The sequence below is a fragment of the Perna viridis genome, chromosome 3, assembly GCF_037379345.1.
Source record: "Perna viridis isolate PV_CMFRI_1.1 ecotype Kerala chromosome 3, ASM3737934v1, whole genome shotgun sequence".
Taxonomy (NCBI): Eukaryota; Metazoa; Mollusca; class Bivalvia; order Mytilida; family Mytilidae; genus Perna; species Perna viridis.
In genome coordinates this window covers 26,538,979-26,562,595 of record NC_142447.1, presented here as the reverse complement: position 1 = coordinate 26,562,595, position 23,617 = coordinate 26,538,979, and the positions used below count along the sequence as shown (strand labels likewise).

Genomic DNA, 23,617 nt, shown 5'->3' with positions numbered 1-23,617 from the left:
ACTTGCATTACAGCAATCTTAAAAGATTTTTTTTCATTGAAAAAGTCCTTTATCTTTGAGAAGTACTCTTAAACATGTCAAGAGCAGATGCATCATCATGATTTGAAAAGGATGAAAATAAATGATGAAAAAGCCTTATCTGTCTTATTTTTAGTTACGATGATAACAAAAATAGCCATACTATAACGCAGAATCAATGATATGAACTAAGCCAGAAATATGATACAGTTATGTCTTTTTTAGGATTCTTTCCATAATTATGATAAGTTGGTTTACATAACCAATAATATATAATTGACATCAGTGAAACGACTCTAAAGCTTTCATTTTTATACTCTGGTCTCCCCATTTTTTGGACATTTCATTATAATACTGTTGGTTAGTGTATTGAGAGAACTGTCTTGATAAAACAATTGTCTTTATATATGGTCCCTTTCATAGTTATCAGATTATATTATTCGAAAGGAGGACTGGTTGGTGTATTATGTGCTTAAGCACTGCTGAGTATTTCAATAATAGAAACTAGTCAGAATATGAGGTTGTCGACAAGAATAGAATTCATGTATTTTAATTAGAATACATATTATAAAGGAATTTTCTGATACCACTTAAGTTTTCCCCTTTCAAGCTTAAATTGAAAGCCCATTGTGAGTATCAAAAATATTAACGCTTCAGGATGAAAACAAGTTTACCGGCCTTTTTGCCAGTATTGTGAAGAAATATAAAAATACCAGCCTGTGTAACCCATTAGCCAAGGTAACAGTGTGTCTTAGATCAGAAACATATTTAAGTAATTCACTATTGTAGAGATGTTTTTTTTCTCAAATTATCTCCTCCTTCTTTAGCACAATTTGCTTTTTTTTAAGTTTTAAACTCTTGCCATAGACTTTAGTCCAATTCTTGATTTTTAAGCTGCATTTCTAACTGATTAACATTTCTATATAGTTTAGCAATAGTGTTACAGTCTTAGCTACTAAATCTTAAGTGACTTTTTTCTATAAATAGCTTTCAAATAATCAAAAAGATCTTTTTTCTTTTTTTTTTTTTTTTTGGGAAAAAAAAAATCCTTTTAGGGTGGTTGAATATAGGAAATTTTGTGGTGTTGTAGTACCATTAGGTGAAATTTATTCCACTCAAGGTTATCCTAATGATAGCTGATAATTTAAGTCAATTGATTATTTGCCCGAAGTATTAATAAAGTATATGTCCTAGAGCTGGGTCAATAAATCACTTGTTTTAACCTTTTTTGAATTTCATAAAAAATCTAATAGTACCTTCTGAAATAGATCTCTGATTTTTTTCATCACTCTTATGAGAAGCTAAGAAGTAATATTCTAATTATTTGCTTTAGTATTTAAAAATATTTGTCAAAAACTTTTAATACACACATGAACAAGGTGATGCATAAATTGTATAGCTAATAGTTGAGAATCCTGTAATCTGTATGTACTTTTATAAAACTGTATGTTATAGCATTTACTTTAAAGCTTTGTTTGAAATTAGAGTGTATCTTATTACCTAAATAACCATTTTGTTGATAGTTTTTGTTTGATTTTACATGTAAATCTTTAAATCTGTTTACACAGCCTTGGTGAAATACTTGTATTAAACAAGGTTGGGTGTATAATGTTCATAATTATCAAAAGTTTGTTAGTTGAAAGCATTTTGCACTTTTGTATATTTATAATAAGAAATATAGCCTATTTTAATGAGTTATTAAAAGTTAAAATAAAAGAATGTTTACTTTAGTTGAAGTTTTGTTTAAATAGTTCTTTTTGATAGAACTCTGTACAGTTCAGATTGCCTTGAATATGATTGCTATACCAAAAATATTGCAACTTCTGTTCTATTTTGTATTAAAACTGGAGATCCTGGGTCTTTTAATTAAATTACAGTACATATGTGTATTTATAGTCCCTGAATCTCCTTAAATAAGTCAAATAGATAAATAATGGAGATAAGGATTTTAAATGCTTAGGACATGAAATTCACTGTTACCATATACTGTGAAAGTACTTTAATTCATGGATACTAATTTACATGGCTTAGGGATGAAACACAAATTCATGGATTCTTGAATTTGTGGTTTTGAGGTTTTCAGTAAACACACCAAAGGGGTTCTACTTTTCGTTGGGAACCAAATTTCATTGTTTTGCCTACCCACGAAAACCACAAAGAATTGGTACCTCATGAAAAATGGTATTTTCACAGTATAGTGCCATTTTAAAAGGGGATATTTCAAAATCACTTTGTTTTTGGAAAAGTTTTCTGATATTTTTAGATTCTTTACTTGACAGAATGATTTAATAATTTGTGGGAAGTTTAGGTATGATAATTTGTTGTATTTAATTTTCATTTCTACTGGATTACAGGAACCCAAGCTCATGTTCTTTGACTTTGAAGAAATACCCTGTTGAACAACAAAGTTCTTGGGTCACATATTCTCAGCTTGATCTTGAATAAATGCTACATAATAAAAAGCTTATTCAAATTTATGGACTGTTTGTTTAGGATGTAAATTGAATCTCTAATAGAGTACTTTCACATTTTGTTCACTAAATCCTAATAAACTATATTGATTAATATTCAATAGCTATGATTTGGACTTTGAAATTCTCTTGACGCAAATTACTTGGCAAATATTAATTACCTTATGCTAAAATTTTATACTTGATTCCAAATGAAGTTTTTAATGAAATGGCTTAAAGGGAAAGTAATGTGTTTATTCTGTATTGTAGATGAAATACAAAACTTCATTTAGTAGAATGCAATAATCATAGAGCCCTTTTAAGCTGTAATTGTATTCTTGTTTTATTTGATTAAAAAGGCTGTTGTTAGTGTATAAATGGTTAAATTAGGTCTAAATAAAAAGTACTTTCAATGTTTGTCATACTGAGTTAGGACTGATTGTTCAAATTCCAAATGTAAAAGACACCCAATAAAGTATATCATGTTTTTAGAATTATCTACTTCAATGGCTCTTTTTTGATCTGCCATTTCTTGCCACTGTTTTTGTAACATCAATTGTTATACCCCAGGCAACGAAGTTGCGAAGGGTATAATGTTTTTGACCTACCGTTAGTCCATCTGTCAGTCTCTCAGTCCTACTTCTGTTTTCCAGACTTTTTTCTAAGCGCCTACAGATATTGACATGATTTTTTGGTATATAAGTTCACCATGATAAGTTACAGGTCGAGTTTAACTCTCATTCCGCTCCTATGATTTTTACCGAAATTACGGACCTTGAACTTAGCAAAATTCACTGAAATAACAGTTTACCAGACTTTTTTTATCTGTTTGCAGATATTGATATGATTTTTGGTATATAAAGTTACAGGTCAAGTGTACGTTTTGTTCTGCTACAATGATATTTACTTTGGATTAACTAAAACTCAAAGAAATCACAGTGTGGAGTTTGAAACTACCATTCTAAGTAACATAATTTAGTTAGAAGATAAATGTCTAAAGCCTAAAAAACACTCTTATTCCTTTTTTTATCAGGGGCCTTCTTCATGTATTTCTCTTACGAACAAATTTACTTGCGTATCCAATATGGGGACACATGGGGTAGGTAGCGCGCTCACTAAGGTTCTTTAATTTTTTTTACATAAAGAGACTGATGAAGCTCGAACAGATGTAGGTTGAATGACAGTAGTTTTAGGTTGATCCATTAGTTAATGTATATGTAAGCCTAAATTTTAATGAATTTTGTTTACATCCAGGCAAACTTTCTTAGGGTGAAATGAAATGATCACGGCAGAGACTGTTGGCCATGATTTGCCCTTGAGTTAACCTCTGTTAAAGAAATCTAATCTCATAACAATTTTCACACAGAAATCAATATTAATTTTTTATAACAGTAAAAATAATCAAGAAGTAAAACCAATACTTATCAAGGGTCTTAGTTTTTTGTTTTTTAGAGTTTGTCTGGTTTCATGTTTGGTTGTAGTTATGTATAACAGACTACAAGCCCTTAACTATTGATTTATATTTGATTGTGTTCTATAAATCTTGATAATTAAACTTTGTCTGCAGGAAACAGAATCTGCAAAAATAGTTCGTGTCTATTGTCTTACTTTCATCATTACGTAAAAAATTAAATCTTTTCATGTGAAAATAACGTGCAGTTTTATAGGTTAGATGAATCGCATCATCAAATGGTTGGAATTTCAATACTAATGTTTAGTTCTGGTCCACTTTTTATACCCGCCACAAGAAGTGGGGAGGTATTATGTGATTCCCTATGAAAAGGTTAGTGTCTGTCCCTTTATGTGTCTCCAAGCAGTTTCCAGATGAGAAAGAATTAATACATTTTTTTAGTACTGTAAAATACAAGTTAAGTTTAATTTTTAGCAAAATCCAAAAAATAGTTTTGAGGTATGCCATTTTGAACATTTTGCCTTTCCCCTTTTTTCACTTTTACGTGTTGGGGTATCACTTAATGTTTCATTAATGCCCTATTTTTATGCATTGTTCTTGTTGCTAAACACTAAATAATAGACCTTGCATCCCTGTGACCATTGGCTGCTATGATGGTTTATCTTTTGATTTAAAGATTTTTATCCAAATTCCAGGAGGTTGTTGGTTATATTGAAGAGGGCGAAGAAGTATGTACAGCACAAAAAAAATGTTGTATTAGGAAAATTAGGAAATTATTGTATTTTGCACTAATGAGCAAAGCACTTGTAAAATAGATACTTTGTTAAATATATATGGTATAATTTTGATTAGTGTTCTATCTGTGTGCCTTTATGGAAACAACCAGAATTTAATCAGATGTTTGGCTGCTGTTATGGTCTCATTTTTGTAGTGTATATAGAATGATTTAGGATTTGCATCATTTCTATATTTATTGTGCAACTGTATACATTTCTGGAAATATGGGTGAAATTTTACTTTGCTGTAAACGGAAATTCAAAGAACCTACTATTTTGATTGGCTAATTATCAAGTGTCAAAACATCAGTTGTTACGAAAGAACTATAACCTGAACCTAATACCTTATAACCTTAGAATCTTTTGTACATCTGTCTGCTGCTATAGATAACCTCAGATTGTCTAGCATATGAAGCACAGCTTAATAGATCTGAATTCATGCTCTGTCCTTTATTAATTCACTACAATAGTTTTAGATGTAGTTATGACATGTTTATATTCTATTTTAAATTTGCTTAGTACTTGCTGTTACTGCAAGTTTGTGATTAAGGAAATTAGAAATGAAACGGAGTGGTATAATGTTGATTAACTAGTGCTATGTTTCTGTGATGTAACTTTCAGATGGCATTTAATACATGTACTACCAATTCTGGCTAATCAGTAAGATGTTCAGTGTACTTTTACTAAATTAAATAATTGGAAAGCTTTAGATGGAAGTTAATTTGTATTGTTAATCCCAAATTAATTCAGTTCAATGGCATATATTGTATTATCGTGATGGAGAAAATCCTTTTAAGAAAAGATCAAATTAAGGAAATAGCAAACTTTATAGCTTCATGAAATTTCATAAATTTTGCAAAATAAAAGAGAAACTACCCTAACAACAGTCATTGATGATGCAGATATTTGTGTTTAAAAGATATCAATTTTCCATTTACTGATATTGATTTAGTGGCTTTGCTGAAAATAAAAGTCTTTCCCATAGTAATAAAATCCAGTGAATCAACCATTGAAACAGTTCTTCAATCCGTCATCAATGGCATTTTTTTTTTTTTTCTAAGTGAAAATTTTCATTGAAAGGGCTGTAGTACTGATGGACAATAAATCATCAAAAAGGCATTACTAATAAAACATACCCAGCTGAAGGATCCTAACAAAATGGATTATAAATAATATGAACATGAACAATGCACCAAAAAAAGGAGGTTTGACAAAGTGTGCTTTTAGAAAACATTTACTTGGTAAAAAAGAACAGGATTCAGAAAATCAAATGTTTTAGTTAAATCATTTGTTTAAACTTATTCCAGGTCTTGTGGAGTTGTGTGCTTTCAAATTCCTTTCATTTTGAAATTTTTGTTTGTAAATTTTTATAAAGGAGTTTTGAAAGAAATTCAAAGATTTTAAAGTAAATATAGAAGATCAAATGAATTTTAGGCTATATTTTATTTTAAATGATGAGTTGTGGGTGTAGTTATGAGCAGTGATATTCAAATTGGAAAGTTTGATTAATAAACAAAAATTAACTTAGTAATATATCTAATAATTGTAAATTTGGACTCTTAATAGTAAAAAGTATCTGTTTTTATTTTTTATTCTGCTGAAGGTACTCAATTAATTGGACTGTGAATTTTTGCAGAACTGGATTTTCTTGATATTTTTGGTTCATTTGCTATATTATGATATGCAAAAATTAGTATGCCTATGAGTCATTAGGCAGTTAGTTTCAGTATTTATCTTAAGTCCTCTACCATCACAAATATTCCTAGCAATAGAAATATAAATTTTAGGAAGAAAGTATAGTTCTATTTCATTCGCCTTAAAACAAATACTAATGCTTTTTGTAGGAATTTGTTAAAATAGATCCACATACTTTAATGAAAATACATTACATTTTACACATGCTTACATTATTATGTATCTCAGTAGTAAGATGTTGTTTGTACATGTATTAGTCACGAATGATTGTGATATTCTGGTAATTATTTCATTGACCTTTAACATAGCTACATTAACTAATGATTTGGCTTAGAAAGTAGTTCTGACTTAGATGAAAATAACAAAAATTCCATATTTAATGTTGTGAATGGAAGTTATATTCTGTTTGAGTTTCTGTCATTTTCATTTTTAAGCTTAAGTAAAAATTAACAATTGAACATCTTGTTGTTTTAACTCTTTATGCAGTGTTGTACAAACAAATTTAATCAGCCTGTTTGAAAAGCAATATTACAGATAACCAAAACAGAAAATTCTGCTGATCATTGTGATTTTGGGGGAAAAAATGAATTTAGAAAAGGAACTGAAACATATGACATTGAGAAATTAAAGAGACTCGTTGATAGTATTATTATTTTGCTTTTATCAAGATCCCTTACAAGGTAGGAGAGAATGTGTTCTATTTTTGAGGTCATGAAATACACGTACTGCTAGTTTGTCCATATGTAAATCCAAATGTTGTGCATGTTGTTGTGTATTTATAGGATTACGACCACCCTGATCACGCAACTCAAGCAAAGATAATAACTTCAACTCAGGTAATCCGTCACTGGTAACTTTGTTGGTTATTTGCTTTGTTTCAGCTTAACAGACCTATCAAGTTCCTGCAAAATTTGTTGTACAAAATTGATTATAATGATGTATTGACTTTTGTTCTGTGTTTATTTCATTGGCTGAATATAAAATGACTTAAATGTTGGGGTTTCTTTTCATGTAATTATGAGGAACAATAGCTTGAAACTTGAAAGGTCTAGCTATTTTTAGAAATGAAAGCTTGTTTGCTTTGAGTAAAATAGATTTTGAAGAATATCAATATGACTCACTCTTTCCAATAATGGATCAACTCTTCCATTGAGATTTGTCACATGTTTGTCCATTGCTGGACATTAGACCTTTTTGTTTTAGGTGTCAATTCTATTCTTATCTTGTAAAATTCATTTTATTGTTTTTATACGATCGGAAAAAAAATTGAGGTTGTATATTGGTACAGCACTGTCATCATTGTTGTTGTGCATAGACACTTGGTTTTCATGTGATAACTTAAGATGTGGTTGACCAATTGTTTTTGAATTTTGCTATGATTTTGCTAACTCCTATTTAATTTGGCCCCTACCATTATAGAAAAAAGGAGACAAAAGGGTAAAAATAGGTGTTTTATTAAAACCAATGTAGACTTCAGATTTTGATTATTTCTTTTTTAATGTCTTCCTAAATTAATTCTGGTAAACGATTAGGTCTGATATCCAAATTTTTGTTATTGAATTCTGTATGAAAATCCCTGTCTTTGTTTTTTTCAATCAGATTTCAGTTATCTCTTACAGTTTTTTGGGTTATAAGGGATCAAAGGGGTCACACCTGAAAAGAATTGACTTTCATTTTTGGTCCGATTTCAATTTTTTTTATTGGATTCCTTATAAAAATCCCTGTCTGCTTTTTTCAATCAGATTTCAGATGTCTCTTATGGTTTTCTAGCCTCTCATGCTTAACTTATAATTCAGAGGTTAAGTTTTAATTTGAATAAAATTGAGTATCTATTGGTGAGCTGTTTGCATATTAATTCCTGTCAACATTCAACTTTGAAGCAATATTTTATCTTGGCTTGCATTGTTGTTGACTATAACACAATCTTGTTGATTTCTCTCTTTAATTTCCATTGGTCAAATATTTGCTTTACTTTGTTGTTTCCCAAATAAATGTGATATATTACCAAAAAAATCCTACTGTTTTCAATTATACTTTTTGTTTATTTACTTGTTTACATGTCTCCCTGCATGATGCTTAGAGGGTTGACACATTCCTTTTATTGAATAAATAAAATGAGCAGACCTAGGAACAGTAATTGCATGCCTTAATTATGGCATTCATCAGTATGATCAATATTTGCATGTGAAGATTCGTTGAAACCCTAATTGTATAAAACCAGGCTTTAAAAAAGATATTTTCCTGATAAACTCCTCAAACAAAGTTTGTCAGGAACTTGTAATTAGAGGAACTTTAGTGTCCTAGCATCAATAAGTCTGATTACATTTTAATCTTGATCAACTGCATGGTCTGGGGAAATGTATATTCAAATCAATATGTAATAGACTGTTTTGACGCATTGTCAATAACCTGTTTCATCTTGTACCAATATTGATAATAACAACAAAGACTGTTTTGAACATAGATGATATTGATAGGTGGCATGGAACTTTCCAGTAATTGTTGATGAAGGCATGTTTTACAGTGTGTTGGTTAATTGCAAGTCATTCCTTTCTTTAATTGTTAAATTCTAGTCATTGTTTCCCACACTGTTCCATTATACCTTTTCAAATTTTACACACCCCTTATCACCATACTAATATATCTTCATTTACAATTTACATTTCAACTCTACCCTTTTTTTTCTGTATCCACACTTTACGCTTCAACTTATCCTAAAGTAACAAATTACACTTTATCTTTACTGTAAATATAAGACTTTACATTTAAACATTTCCTGATTTCCCCCTTCAACTTTATCTCAGCTTTTCCCTATTCACACTTTTCACTTCAAACTTTTACACTTTACACTCAAACATCTTTGCATGTCTTACCTATTTACAATTTACACTTCAACTTGTCCACATATGTCCCTTACATGTATCTCCTGTAGCTTCCCTTTCCACACATTTCACTTCAAGTTATCTTGATTTCTTTTGATCTGCAATCCCCTGCCCTTATGTCATCTCTTTTCATACTTCCTGTGAATTTTTTTTTTCTGTTTACACTTCTCACTTCATGTTCTTCATCATACTTCACAGATACACTTCTCTTCTTTCTCATCTATATTCAATACACTTAACATTTCCTGTTCTTTCTCATACCTTTTTAATTCATACTTCACACTTCCACTTCTCCTCTATCTCATCTCACCTTTTTAATTCATACTTCACACTTCCACTTCTCCTCTATCTCATCTCACCTTTTTTATTCATACCTCACACTTCCACTTCTCCCCTATCTCATGTCACCTTTTTTATTCATACTTCACACTTCCACTTCTCCCCTATCCCATCTCACCTTTTTTATTCATACTTCACACTTCCACTTCTCCCCTATCTCATCTCACCTTTTTAATTCATACTTCACACTTCCACTTCTCCTCTATCTCATCTCTATTTAATACACTTTACATTTCATTTCTTTCCTCATTCTATTTCTATTAAGACTTCACACTTCAGTTTGTCCTCCATCTCTTCTCTGTTCACTCTTAATACTTGCAATTTTTCTTTATCTTTTCTATTAAGACTTTCTCTATTTACTTTCAATACATTGTATTTGCAATTTTTTAGATCTTTTCTATTAAAACTTCACACTTCTGTTTCTCTCCATCTCTCTCTTTTTTTAAAAAAAAAAATCTTCTTTTCCCATATTTTACTCTCAACATTTGACACCCATATCTTTATGCACTCCCGCTTGTTGGTTTGCTTGTCCTAGTTTCTTGTAAACCCAGCTCCTCTTAATTGCTCATAGGATTTTGATAAAATTTAATAGAAGGGTTATGAATCATGTAGATGTGCATGAAAGAATGAAATTATTGTTGGAAAACTCACCAGGGAGAATTTCTAACTTAAGAGTTTAATATGTAGCACAACTTCTCCCAATCCACCCAAGCATTTTTGATGAAATTTTATAGGATGCATGGTTGTACATCTTATGTCCATGTGTATGTGAAAGCTCAATATTAGCTATACTTAAGCAGTTAAGACTCAGCCGTAGTCGATGTCTTACTTGTTGCTGTCTTTGGGTGCCCACTCGATCTCTCCCGAGAAGATACGAATTCCCTCTCTCTATACGGGTATAGCTAATCACCAGAAATAAGGAACATGCTAATAAACAGAACTTAACATATAAAGTATTGTAATTTTTGTTGGGTGACTCTAAAGGGAATTAATCCAGCTTAAAGGTTTAACTTCTAACTCCATTTGAAGCAGGGATATACCATATATAAACTTGCTCATAGTATTTCTAATTTCTATTTACACTTCATTTTTACTTTCTCCCCAATCTCTTCCTACCCCAAATTTGTATAGCTCTTTGGACAGCCTTTTGATGAGAACTATTTTACAATCTAATTAAATTCAATTAAATGAGTTGTTCATGTTTAATAATGTGGCATTCCTTTATACTTCATAAACAAGTATTTCTGGGGGTCTAGTTTTTTTTCTAAATAAACACTGCTATTTTATTAATAATGTTTTGATTAGGTGGCAAAGACAATATATTTACTTACATATTTATGCCATGAAAGATATCTAGAGCATGGTTTTGATTTTTTGTTCTTTTAAACTGTTGAAGTCTCCTACATTGCGTTGTTAGTGTATTTGTTCATTAATTGAATACTTAAGGTTTTATTAAGTAATGGTCAGTGTATACCAATTAGAATGAGATGGCACAGAAGGAAGTTATGGAGATTTTTTGTATTATTATATCATTATACTGAGGTTTTGTACCCTTTTAGTATACCACATGTAATTAGAACTAGTTATTTATAATTACACTATGTGGAATCAATATTAATTTAGAATTATATAAATGATTTTTTCAGGATGTTGTGTGGTCTAAGGCATTTGATTTATATGCAAAAGACACAGGAAACTTCCATACAACAAGGTATTATTGTTATTAGTTTGTCTGCAGCTTTTTAGCTCACCTGGCCCAAAGGGCCATGCTAGTTATGGCCATCATTAATGTTGTTGTCAGTTAACTTTTTCATTCACCTTCTCTGGACAGAGTGTAATCAAACTTAGCATGAATGTTCCTTAGGGTATATTTTACAATCCATGTGTGGGTATATTTTATCTGACAAAAACATAGCCATTGCTACTAAAAATAGACCATAGGGTCAAATTGCAGAATTTTACAAATAACACAAAAACAGTTGGGTTTAGCCAAAATCGGACAGGAATTAAAATTGTTCAGTATGATGGGATGGACCTATGTGAAAATGTTCAGAAAGATCAGTTGACCATTGAGTTATGGGTCCTGAAATAGATTTTTTTACATTTCCAACTTTGAAAATCTTCTCCTTGAAACTACTGGATGGATTGTAACCAAACTTAGTATAAATGTTCCCTAGGATAGCCTCAATAATCCATGTTTGGGAATTTCTGATCTGGTGAAAAACATGGCTACCTTTACTAAAAATATACCATAGGGGTCAAATTGCAGAATTTTGCAATTAATAACTCAAAAATGGTTGGGTTCAGCTAAAATATGGGAAAGGAGTAAATTGGTCAACATTATGAGACAGACCTATGCGGAAATCTTCAGAAAGATCTGTTCACCGCTGTTTGCATTATTGCCTTTGATAGCCAAAAATTGACTGAGAAATTTATTTTTTAATTTAAAAACCTAGTGGACAACTAAGATGCTTTCTCTTCAGGCTTTCAAGCAGGTTCTTATTTTCCTAATTTTCCTTATTTTTAAAAAGCAGCCCTAATTTTCCTAATAAAAGCAGAAGAATCCTAAAAAAGCCCTATTTTTGTTAAGAAATTCCTTATTTTTTTCGAATTTTGAAATTTTTAAATAGTAATTTCCCTTTATATTGTCTGTATTAATGGAATCTAGCTTAGTTTACTTTCAGAAAATGAATATTATGATCAAATAAACACCTCAGGGCAGAAGGGCATTTTGGTGGTCATTAGCAGTTGCTTAATACAACTGTTGATGGCCACTGACATGATCTTCTGGGTTGGTAAATAGCTTTTGATTTATTATCTTTAGACAGTGGTAAGTAACCTGTTTTTCTTTTAGTATTATAATTGAAGAAGAAAGAATGTCATCCCTTGTTTTTGTGTTAAAAACCCTGAAAAATCCTAAATTTAGCCCTTATTTTTTAAGAATTTGACCCTAAAAATAGCCCTTATTTTCTACAAAAAATCACTTGAAAGCCTGTCTATTGAGTAAATGATTCTTTTGACAATAATACAATAGGGTCAAAAGTCCAATATTGAGTAATTGCTTTAGAAGATTTTTTTTGACCAGGGGAGCGATTCTGGCTCTATAGAACCTCCAGCTTATGTTGTTTTTATTGCCTTTTATTAGCTCACCTGGCCTTTGGCCAGGTGAGCTATTGCCATCACTTGGCCTCCGTCGTCGTCATCGTTAACAATTTTTCAAAACTCTTCTCCTCTGACACCACTTGACCAATTGGAGATGAGATCTATCTTTGGTCAAATTTTCATTTTAATATGTTGAGCCATGTTGGAGTTATTGTCCTTTTTGACTTCTTTTTTTGCTATTTTGAATGTTATTTCTATCAAAAATCTTCTCCTCTGACACCACTTGACCAATTGGAACCAAACTTGATATGAATGTTCCTTCAGGTATCCTGCATAGATCTGATGTGGGGGATTTTCAATCCATCAAAAAACATAGCTGCTGTTACTAAAAATAGAACAAAGGGGTCAGACTGTGTTTTTCGCATATATCTCCAAAACTGTTAGGTTTAGCATAATTATTTCAATTGCTGAAATGTCCCTTATTATAAGGCTTTCAAAAGTCTTCAGGGATAAAAGTTGTCAGGCGACTCCTTGTAAGAGTTATTGCCCTTAAAAGATGAAAAATGACTTTTTTTTTTTTTTTTTTTCAGTTTTCAGCCAATATCTAGAAAACTATAATAGATAGAAAGAAACTTTCAATCGCTGAAATGATCCTTAAGATAATCCTATTTAAGTCTTGTTGAGTCATAATTGTTGGACATCTCCTTGTTAAATTTATTGCTCTTGAAAGACAAACTTGTACCAGGTGAGTGATTCATTCTCCTGGGTGCCTCTTGTTTTTTAGTCTATGATTGCTGCTGAAACAAAAAGAATTGACATTTTCCAATTACAACATTGTTCTAAAAGCACTGCTGATATGAAGAATAACATTTTTGAAGGTCTATACAGAAAGTTTTTTGGCAACTTTATTTTTTTTTCTATTGTTATACCCTTGCTCCCAAGTATAGTGGCCTATACTGTTTTACCCTTCACCTTGTTTCTGTGTTTCTGTAACACTTTTTCCATCACAGTATTCTTGGCAACAACTTATCACAACAGCTTTAAATTTTAACAAATTCTTCCTGCAGGTATGCCATATGGTAGGATACATTTAATAAAAAAATGTGATGACAACTTCCTGTTTACTGAGGACTTTGTTTATTTTTGACAATATTTTGAAAGTTGATTTTTTTTAACCACTACTCATCACAGTGGCGTAAAATTTCCTCACATTCTTCCTGTAGGTATGCCATATGGTGGGATAAATTTTCGGAATATTTTCACTTGTAATTTTAGTACTTTAAATTCGCATGTGATTTGCATGATTATATATTTATATTCCACCTAATGATGCAGATCTGTGCTGTGTTTAACTTCATAGGGTCATAGTTCTAGCTTCATACCAGATAAAAATGTAATTCTTAAATATCATACACACGTGTTCTACATGTGTTTCTTACTTGTATAAGAATGGAATGTTTACATGAAATGATGGGTTAGCATTGATCATTACCCAGTTTCTGATTTAGGCACGGGGATTCATGACAAGACTAATACATTAGCATATCCCCGATGTCTATGAATATTCATTGCCAGTTGTTTAATCTGGTTCTCTGCTCAATATTATAAGCAACCCAAAGATTGCTATAATGTATCTCTTTTAAAAAAAGATCATACACATGTCTATGTCTGTTTTTTGCTTGTATGAGAACAGAAAGTTTATATTAAAAGATGAAATGATTGGTTAGCATTGAATTTATGTAATATGACCCAGTTTCTTACAATTGACTATATATAGGTCATTTATATTATCAGGACCCAATATCTATATATAGCCATTGCCAGTTCTTTGATCTAGTTCCTGGTAATTGAAAACATTTGGGTCATCATGGTTACAAAAAAGTATGCAATCATATCTTGGGAACCAAGATTTTAGCGGAAGTCACCTGAGTTTAGAGCATAAGCATTCATGCCATTTCGAATGTAAGCCAAAATCAGTAGCAGAGAATATTTGACGATTAGCGACTTTGAAGACTTAGGTCTTTGATGTGTATTCACTATTGTTCAGTGTCATTGGGATATGTTCTCTGTGACCATTTATCATGACAACTGGTAGTTACTGTAGTTTTTGATCTACCTTTTCTTTGGCAAGAACACTTTTTATTTTGTCTTTATTGTTACAGTGCTGCCCATCTAAAGAGTTCCAGAAATGCTGAGATAGCTAGACATGTAGTTGTGTCTGCTGTCCCATTAAATATTGCTGATATTACTCAGGAAACCAGATTCTGTAAAGGAACGGTGAGTAGTATAAATAATTATTAATTGAGATCATATTATGTTTTCTTTTAACTTGAATGTGATACTTAACTCTAATATAGTACTTATTGGTCTATCCATCTATCCATATGTACAACTGTCCATTCAGATTTTAACAGCAGACCAAATAATTTTATGCTTGGTATACTTTTTTGCATGATCAGTGTTTACTGATCAAAAGTTTTTACAGTCTTGACTATCCTACGGATCTTGCATGAACGACCCCTACAAGGATTCTGATAGTAGTTGGAGGTAGCAGAACCCAGGATACTTGACCGAAGAACTCAGTCTCTGAGTATGTCCTACTGGAGACTGGGCTGCTGTATTGATGCTCTGGCTGACTCCCAGACCCCATGTGAGTCCGAGAACAGTTTCCCACTCTATATTATAACCATTTGGAAGTATGTCAACGTGTAGAGTGTAAGTGGGGTATGCTGTATAACCTCTTGTTTATATCTTATTTTATGACCCCTTGTAGGGTGTGACTTCAAACTGTGTGTGCAGTCTTCTCTCAAGGTGCAATGGACACCCATTGGTTTAGCTAATTAATAATGCAAATCAGAGTGCTGAGGCACTGAGTCAAGGAAGACCTTAAAGTAATCAAAAATATTTATGTAGCCAAATTGTAAGCTAAATAAACCGATCAAAACATAGTCCTTTAAAAGAATAAACATTTGATTTAAAGCAGTGTATATTTATACAGTCCGTTAATCAATATATATTTTTGGATCTTCTTTTGTATTATTGCTTTAGTATTCCTGGCTGTACATGTATGTTGATGTCCTCAAATTTCCTAACATTTAAATCAGCAAGTAAGAATGGTTCCACACCTTGAAATTTTGGTTTGGAGATGCAAGAAGTAGAAATGAATCCTGCAGACTGGAGAAAGTTGAACAAAGGCCTAATCTCAAGAGAGAAATGAGCAAAAAACTTTTCCTTGTTTGTGCTCACTTTGATGTAGAATGTTCTTGTAATAAATTAAAACTAAAATTTGTCCTTGTTATTGTTGTCTAGATAAGGCTATGGGTTTCACTTGTCGAAACTGCACATATTTACAATAAATGATTACCTTTCTCTATGATTTTTCAGTTCAAACAAGGATAAAAACCCTTGTTGTAAAAATTACTATGCAGTTTAAAGATCATTAAACTAAAACAACTTTGTAACTCATAGATTTTAGCAATTTAAGATTCAATTAAGTTGGAAAGTCAACGGTATAGAAATATGGTGAATACAGAGAATATGATGTCTTAATCTTAAATGCACTTTGAGTATATATCCATTTTCTCCCCAAAACAAAAAAAGTTACTAGTTAACCCATACCCCATAAGTACCACTTTTTTATGATGAATCACTATTGCTGAGTGTTTTATACCTGTCTGCCTTCAATAATGTATGTGCATTTCTTTCACTTTCTGCAAGATTATTTCACAAATATGTCTAAGATTACAATACAAGTATCTCTTATGTTTTGCAAATATATAAGTGCTAAGAAGTCAGACTTCATATTTTTGTAGTTTTTTTTATTAAGAGATGTTGACATATACATTTACGGCTGCTTCATGCTACACATACACGTACCAGCACTTGAGAATCATAAACTTTGTTTCATGCTTAAATAATATCCCAGCACAGAAATGGTCTGTTTTATTTTTACTTTCTTCTCACTTCATCCAGTGATAACCACTGAAAAGAAATCAAGGAAAAAAATCATAACAGTGTCTGATACATGTATATGCAAAACGTTACAATGTAAATTCATGAAAATATACATGTATTTTAACCATATGATATGGAGAAACCTCCTCTTGTTGGGAAATACTGTTACATCTACATATAACATGCATATCAGGCAAAAATTAAGGTTGGGTGGTTATAGTAGTCCCAGGTTTTTACTGGTTTTTAAACCACCTGGTCAATATTCCCACAGTGATTAATACTAGTCGATTGATTCTGTCAATATTCATAGTTTTTGTCCTACATTAAAAAATGTTCATATAATATATATCTACTATATTTCAGTGTTCTTAGGTTTTATTCTTTGAATATCTCTATCAGCTGTATTAATTAAGAAAAAATAAACATATCTTTTTCAAAAATAATTCAGATTTATCTGAAATAACATAACAAACTTTACAAAAATGTACAGTGTATTTCATGAGTTCATCTTTGTTTCAATAACTATTAATAATGGGTAACATAAGTAAGAGTAGAACAGGTTACTTTTCACCGTCATCGTTAAAACTATGTTCCCTCATAACCAGATATATCATAAAAAGTGGTTTGAAGTGATGAGATTAAAACAATAAATTAAAGTAATTTCCTTTACTAGACAAAAAACTGAATACAGAAAATGGAAAGCTTGCTATGGGTATTGCTTCTTCCATGTATGATTTTAGCTACCTGCTAATTTATGATGATGTTTGGACCCCCATTTCAAAATCTCTGGATCAATCCTTGGATGTTCAGATTTACCTATGAGCAATTAATGTCATATTGCAAAGTAGAAAACAAATTAGATTCATGTATTACTATATAACAAATATCATAATTTCATTTATGAAATCTTTAATTAATACTGTACTGCATATGCCAGTAACCATAGTTAGAGTACATGCACATGTATTTTTGTAGTTTTCAGTATAAATTTCCTGTTCACAGACACACAAATGTAAATTGCAAATTTTGCTGTGAAATATGACTACACTGTTCTATACTAGTAATAAAAACAGTATACCTATCACCAGTTTTGAAAATTTTAAATAACTGTGTACATACAAAGTATATGAATAAATAATGTATACCTTCAACACTTACCTAGTACATTGTACTTGTAAGAATGTCCATGAAAATCAGCTCTTAGAAAAGGTCTACTTTTGGTAGCCTTGATATCTGACACATTTTCAATGCACTTTCATGGACACAGAATTTCTAACATAACAGTGTCTTTCTTGTGTCATGAAAATCCTGTTTCTTACTTTATGATCTGCATTCTCAATATATGTATCTGGTATACCTTGACAATGCACTAAAAAGAACCATATTGATAATCAGTTATGACTTACATAGATATAATACACATGTGCATTGTATTGCTATTTCTTTAAATTCCATACTGAATAGTACATGCCAAAAACTGTATCACATGCATTATCAACAGGAGACTCCTATATCAACTCAAGGGCCACTGGACCACGGGGGATATAGGTCGAGGGTTGATATTGCATATCAAACAAATTTTTGCATGTCATGTTCATTCTTTCCTATATTTTATCTATACAAAATGTACTTCAGTTGTGCTCTGTGCAAGGTGTAATATATGATATGCAATATATGTGTAGGGGTGTGATATAGAATATAGATATGATTGATTGATTGTTGGGGTTTATGGGGTATGTGATATAGGTCCATGGGTGTGATATACAGTATGTAATGTAGGTCCATGGGTGTGATACACAGTATGTGATATAGGTCCATGGGTGTGATATACAGTATGTGATATAGGTCGAGGCATATGATATAAGTTATGCAATACATGTTTGTGGGTGTGATATATAGGGTACTTGAAGTGGGTTTAGGGTTGTGATATATGGTATGCGATATAGGTCTAGGGGTGTGATATACAGAAGTCAATAAATGTCTAGGGGTGTGATATAGAATGCAATATAGGTCTAGGGGTGTGATATAGAATGCAATATAGGCCTAGGGGTGTGATATATGGTATGCAATATAGGTATAGGGGTGGGATATTAAGTATGAGATATGTCTAGGGTTGTGATATACAGTATGAGATATGTCTAGGGGTGTGATATACGGTATGTGATACAGGTCTAGAGGTGAGATATAGGGTGTGCGATAAAGGTCTATGGGCATGATATAGGGTATGTGATGAAAGTCTATGTTCGGTGTGGAAGTTTGGATTTTAAGAACATGTACAAGTGTACATGTATGTGTAATTTCATGGCTCAGGTCTCCACTCACGTCTCAAGGACATTACTTTATTTCACTGGATACCCCTCCTTTTTGATAGTTCAAGATTACTTACTGAATGTGATGAATTGCCACATGAACTCCTTTCATCCTTACCATTGAAGCAGAGAAATTGTTTATGTCTCTTCTTTGAAATCATAATAATTTAACTTTTTATGGGTGTTTCTAGAAAAGCAGAGGATGCTTACCATACCGGTGCACCGGGTCCATGCTCCCAGTTTTTAGTGGAGTCAGAGTTGCTCATTTGCTTTTGTTACTTTGTATGTATGATTTTAGTTACTTTATGTTCTTTGTTGTGTATGTCTGTTTCCCATGTCTGGTCTACATCCCTGGATTACATTCTTTTGATTTCTGCTATACCCTTGGTTCCCTTGATTACTCTTAAAAATTTTGTTCATTTCTTGCTACATGTATGTACATGCCTGTTTACCATTTTATTTTATTTATGTACATGTACATGTAGTAATTAACATATATGTACACAGTGTTTGCATTTTTTGTACAGAAGTTAAATTCCTGGGATCAAATTAATCACATATGAAATTTTCCAATTAAAAGGAGGGTTGGCAACCACATGCACCATCCCCTGGATCTGCCAATATACTTACTACACAAAAAGTGTACATTGCAGCTCAGAAAATCCATCATTAGAAGCTTCTGTCATCTTCATTAAAAGAGTCAGATTGAGAGAAATAAATTGGCAAATCTCGATTGAGCTTTCCTCCCTGCGAATGTTCGGGTCAATTTGACAAAATAGTCCAGCTCTCTTCATCGAAGTTCAAATAGTTAATATCATATAATCATTGAAATCTTGCAGTTCACATATATTAAATAGCCTTCATATCGTTATACGCCCATGTCGTATGTAAAGTAAACAGCACATATTTGACATGGAGTATGATTGGCGGCGGAGCGATATCTTAAAGCACACTTTGCAAGGAGAATAATCCGTGTAGTGTTATTTTGGTAGTTGTATGTTGAAATGTCTACCTTGGTTACGTAATTTGGTTACCGACGTTCTCTAAGTCAAGTTCAGTCTATTAATAGACTTCCTTGACACAAAAATGTTATTTTATCTTCAGTTGTACACCAAAGTTGTATGAAGACCCCTTTAAGGCCCATTTACTTCCCCCATAGCAATTTTCAAAAATCAGATGAGCAGTAAAATGTTGTTTTATTTTTTTACTTTCATTCAATTTTTTTTCATGTACAAGTATATTATATGTATTAGGGTTTTGAACAAGTTAGATTTCTTATTTTTTTAAATCAAATACATTGTTGGAAAACATCAGTCTTATTTTATGACCTTTAGTAAATGAAAGAATCAACAGTTAAACAAGAACTATCTTTAAAAATAAATAGTCAACGCAGTAAAATTTGTTCTTTTTACTTATAATTTTCTACATTTCATTCAGGAAATAACACATGGCACGCAATTTTTATTTTCGATACAGTTTTTTTTAACGCAACTAAGTTATCAGTATTTGGCCACTCAGGCAAAGAATTGTGATCAGGTGACTTGCGTTTCCATGGAAGAGCGTCTTTAAGGTCAAAGTGTAAAAACAAAACTATACCGACTGCATCAGAAAAAAATCTGAATAAGGACAGTTATTTTAATTACTATTTATATACCTTTTGAAACTTAATGCCTTACAGACTACTGTTGATTGTAATATTGCATGATGGGTAATAAATTTGATACCCTGAAGATGTTCTTTCCTTTAGAACTTGTTTCTATGCTTCATGAAATTTACATTTGATTACAGTTTCATGATGAAGAAGGCTTTAAAACAAAGAGTTTACTGTGTATGCCAATTTATAACAGTGATAAAAAGATAATTGGTGTGACACAGCTGATCAACAAAACCAATGGAAATCCTTTCAACGAAATTGATGCAAACACTATTGAGGTAGGGTCTGGTTAAGTGGAGTTAAACTTAACTTATGGACTAAAGTGTGGTTTTGATAATTCAAGGATCATATATTTCACTGACTTGGCTATACTTGGCAAAATAGATTTTTAATCTGTCTGCCGGACAGGCACTTTTTGTCTTTTTTCCCTATAAATTCTACAAGAAAATGTGAAAAATTCTGTTGAACTGAATGAAATTTTGTCTGACATTGCCTTCAGTCAGACACATTTAGCCATGACCCTCATGAGTTGTACATTAATGAAATCTTTATCAAAATGTGATAGAAAAAAGTTCTCTCCTATAATTAAGTCAATGAATAGAACTTCCAATAAAATTGAATTATCAGGGATTGCTGCAGTGGCCCTGAGGAAATGATGCATTATCTTTGTATGATTTTTATTTGTAATTTATTTCAGGCCTTTTCAATATTTACTGGATTGGGAATACACAACTGTCAAATGTATGAAAATGCCTGTAAATTGATGGCAAAACAGAGTGTGGCATTGGAAGTCTTGTCCTATCACGCTACAGCACAGAATGATGAAACTGAGAAATTAATGGTAAGCATGGATTCATTTATTGTTTCGACAATTATGAATTCAGGAAGATTTTCTAGACATGCAATCTAAAGCTTGATTGGATTATGTTGACTCAATGTCTGTAGTTTATCAGATATAAGGTATAAGATGACTTTAAGATGTATTGGCAGAATTATGATGGATAATGTATGAAGAAGTTGTAGACTGTAAGAAAATGACTTAAAGATATAAGTGTTAGATTTCAGTAAAGACAGCCCTTCTATCTCGATTAATTTGAAAAGAAATTCTTTTAAGCTCTGCCAACAATTAAAGTTTGTCTGTTTGGCCATCAGAACAGAAAGTAGAATGGAGTGTTGTTAGATCCTACATGTAGTGACTGAATGGAACAATTGATGAGTCTAATTTTAATTAGACTTCTATCTGTGGTCCCTGGAAATTATATTGAAGCCCATTTTGAAGTAAAATGAAAGTTCAGCTCAACTTTTAAGCCTCTAGTTTATCTGCCAGTAAGAAAAACTCACACAAAATATAGTCTACACAATAAATACTAATGCATTACATGCTTTATGATAGTCTCGATCCATGTTTTATATTTCACACCTGAATGTATGGAAACTGGAGATTTTCAGAAATTTGAGTATAGGTATATTTTTTGATAGTCTATGTCTCAATAAACCTGTCAAAATTCATTTCAGAGATTTTTTTTATGTCTTGATGCATTTTTAATTGTTTTAATAAAAAGGATTAAAAAGTCAAGTTTTATTTGGAATTGTTTTGCATTTTGTCATATTTTTGTGTTGCTGATCCATTCAAGTAATTAGAAAGGTAGTTTCATTGTTACATTGTTTTAGGACAAGTTCAAGGGTAAATGTAAATGTCTTCTAAAAGAACAACAACATAACCCATAACACTAAAGGATACAACTATAGTATAGAATTTAACTGAAGTTGATATGACAGATGGCTAACAATAATATTAAGTTTTTCATCATGTTATAGTGTTATAGTCATACATGCATTCTGTTACCTAGTCCTGATAAAATTTAATTGTCAAAAAAGATATGGATGTATTTAATGTAAACAAATTAAAGACTAAGAGGAAATGTAACTTGATTGCAGTATTCTTATCATACATGCATTCTGTTACCTAGTCCTGATAAAATTTAATTGTCAAAAAAGATATGGATGTATTTAATGTAAACAAATCAAAGACTAAGAGGAAATGTAACTTGATTGCAGTATTCTTGTTTCATATCTTTTTCTTCCTTAATGTATGAAACTATGAGTGAACTAGTTCTTTGAGCTATTGATAAATGCCAATGATGTATTTTTGGTAACTCATACAATAGGTCTTCTTGAACACAGAAAGAAAAAAATCTTGCTTTACATTTGAAAGGGAAATCAAAGGAACTAGGATTTGGATGGTAATGACTAATCAAAAAGAACATAATCCATAGATGATGACTAGACAAAGAAAATCAACAAATACAAGGAAGAACATGAAATGCATAATACAGAAACAAAAAGTAAATGGGCAATCCAGACTAAAAACTGGGAGCATGGACCAGGTGCACTAGTAGTGTAAGCCTCCTCTGCTTTTCTAGAAATACCTGCCTAGTTGGTCATTAAATGTCTTCTAAGGTAGACGAAAGAGGAAAACAATGACACAGTGAACAAATGCAGATGGATACACCTCCCCGATCCATGAGTTTAGACAAAACATTTCTATGACATATTTAACCAAAGATATAGAATAAGGAAGAATGAGGTTAAACCAATATGAAATGTCGGGTTTAAAGTGTTATGTCTAGTTGTTTTGTCTTTTCATTGATCAGTCTAAAAATATCAAGTTTTTATGGTTCCATTAATACATTACAAGGTTGGAAATGGATATTAAAAATAATTTTTATCTTTATTGCAATGTAGAAATTCATCAATAAGTTTTAGAATTAGTCACAATCTACAGATAAGAAGTTAAGTCATGGTAAAGTATGGAATTCTAATATTTGTTTGTATATGCTAGATATTAGGTACTGATTCATCTAGGAATCATGCAGATATTTCATATTTTTTTTTCTGAGTAGAATTTGAATTTTTAACAACAGAGGTTGCGAAATACTTTCTTTGAATCACAATTTCTGAAAATATTTTATATTATATGGCCTGAAATAGGACTTACTCTTGTGCCAAATAAATATCTTAATTTTC

The 23,617-nt window shown here is 31.5% G+C and overlaps 1 protein-coding gene and 1 long non-coding RNA gene across 11 annotated transcripts in view; one reads left to right on the top strand and one right to left on the bottom strand.

Annotated features, from left to right (window-relative positions):
- The window catches only part of LOC148621643 (cGMP-specific 3',5'-cyclic phosphodiesterase-like), a 65,638-nt gene that overhangs the window by 25,254 nt on the left and 16,767 nt on the right, over positions 1 to 23,617 (top strand). For 8 of the 10 annotated variants that reach the window (XM_088576224.1, XM_088576226.1, XM_088576225.1 and 5 more), the window contains exons 6-10: positions 7,133 to 7,186; positions 11,218 to 11,282; positions 14,836 to 14,950; positions 20,725 to 20,868; positions 21,288 to 21,431. In XM_088576224.1, coding sequence (XP_088432350.1) covers positions 7,133 to 7,186; positions 11,218 to 11,282; positions 14,836 to 14,950; positions 20,725 to 20,868; positions 21,288 to 21,431 — 522 coding nt within the window. Of the gene's footprint in view, positions 1 to 675; positions 757 to 7,132; positions 7,187 to 11,217; positions 11,283 to 14,835; positions 14,951 to 20,724; positions 20,869 to 21,287; positions 21,432 to 23,617 lie in introns of all 10 variants that reach the window. The other 2 variants (XM_088576232.1, XM_088576229.1) reach the window with 2 other exon arrangements.
- Positions 16,477 to 18,062, bottom strand: LOC148621644 (uncharacterized). The gene is made up of 2 exons (XR_015921216.1): positions 17,786 to 18,062; positions 16,477 to 16,654 (listed from the first exon to the last, which is right to left on the bottom strand). It is a non-coding gene; the product is annotated as an uncharacterized LOC148621644 (long non-coding RNA).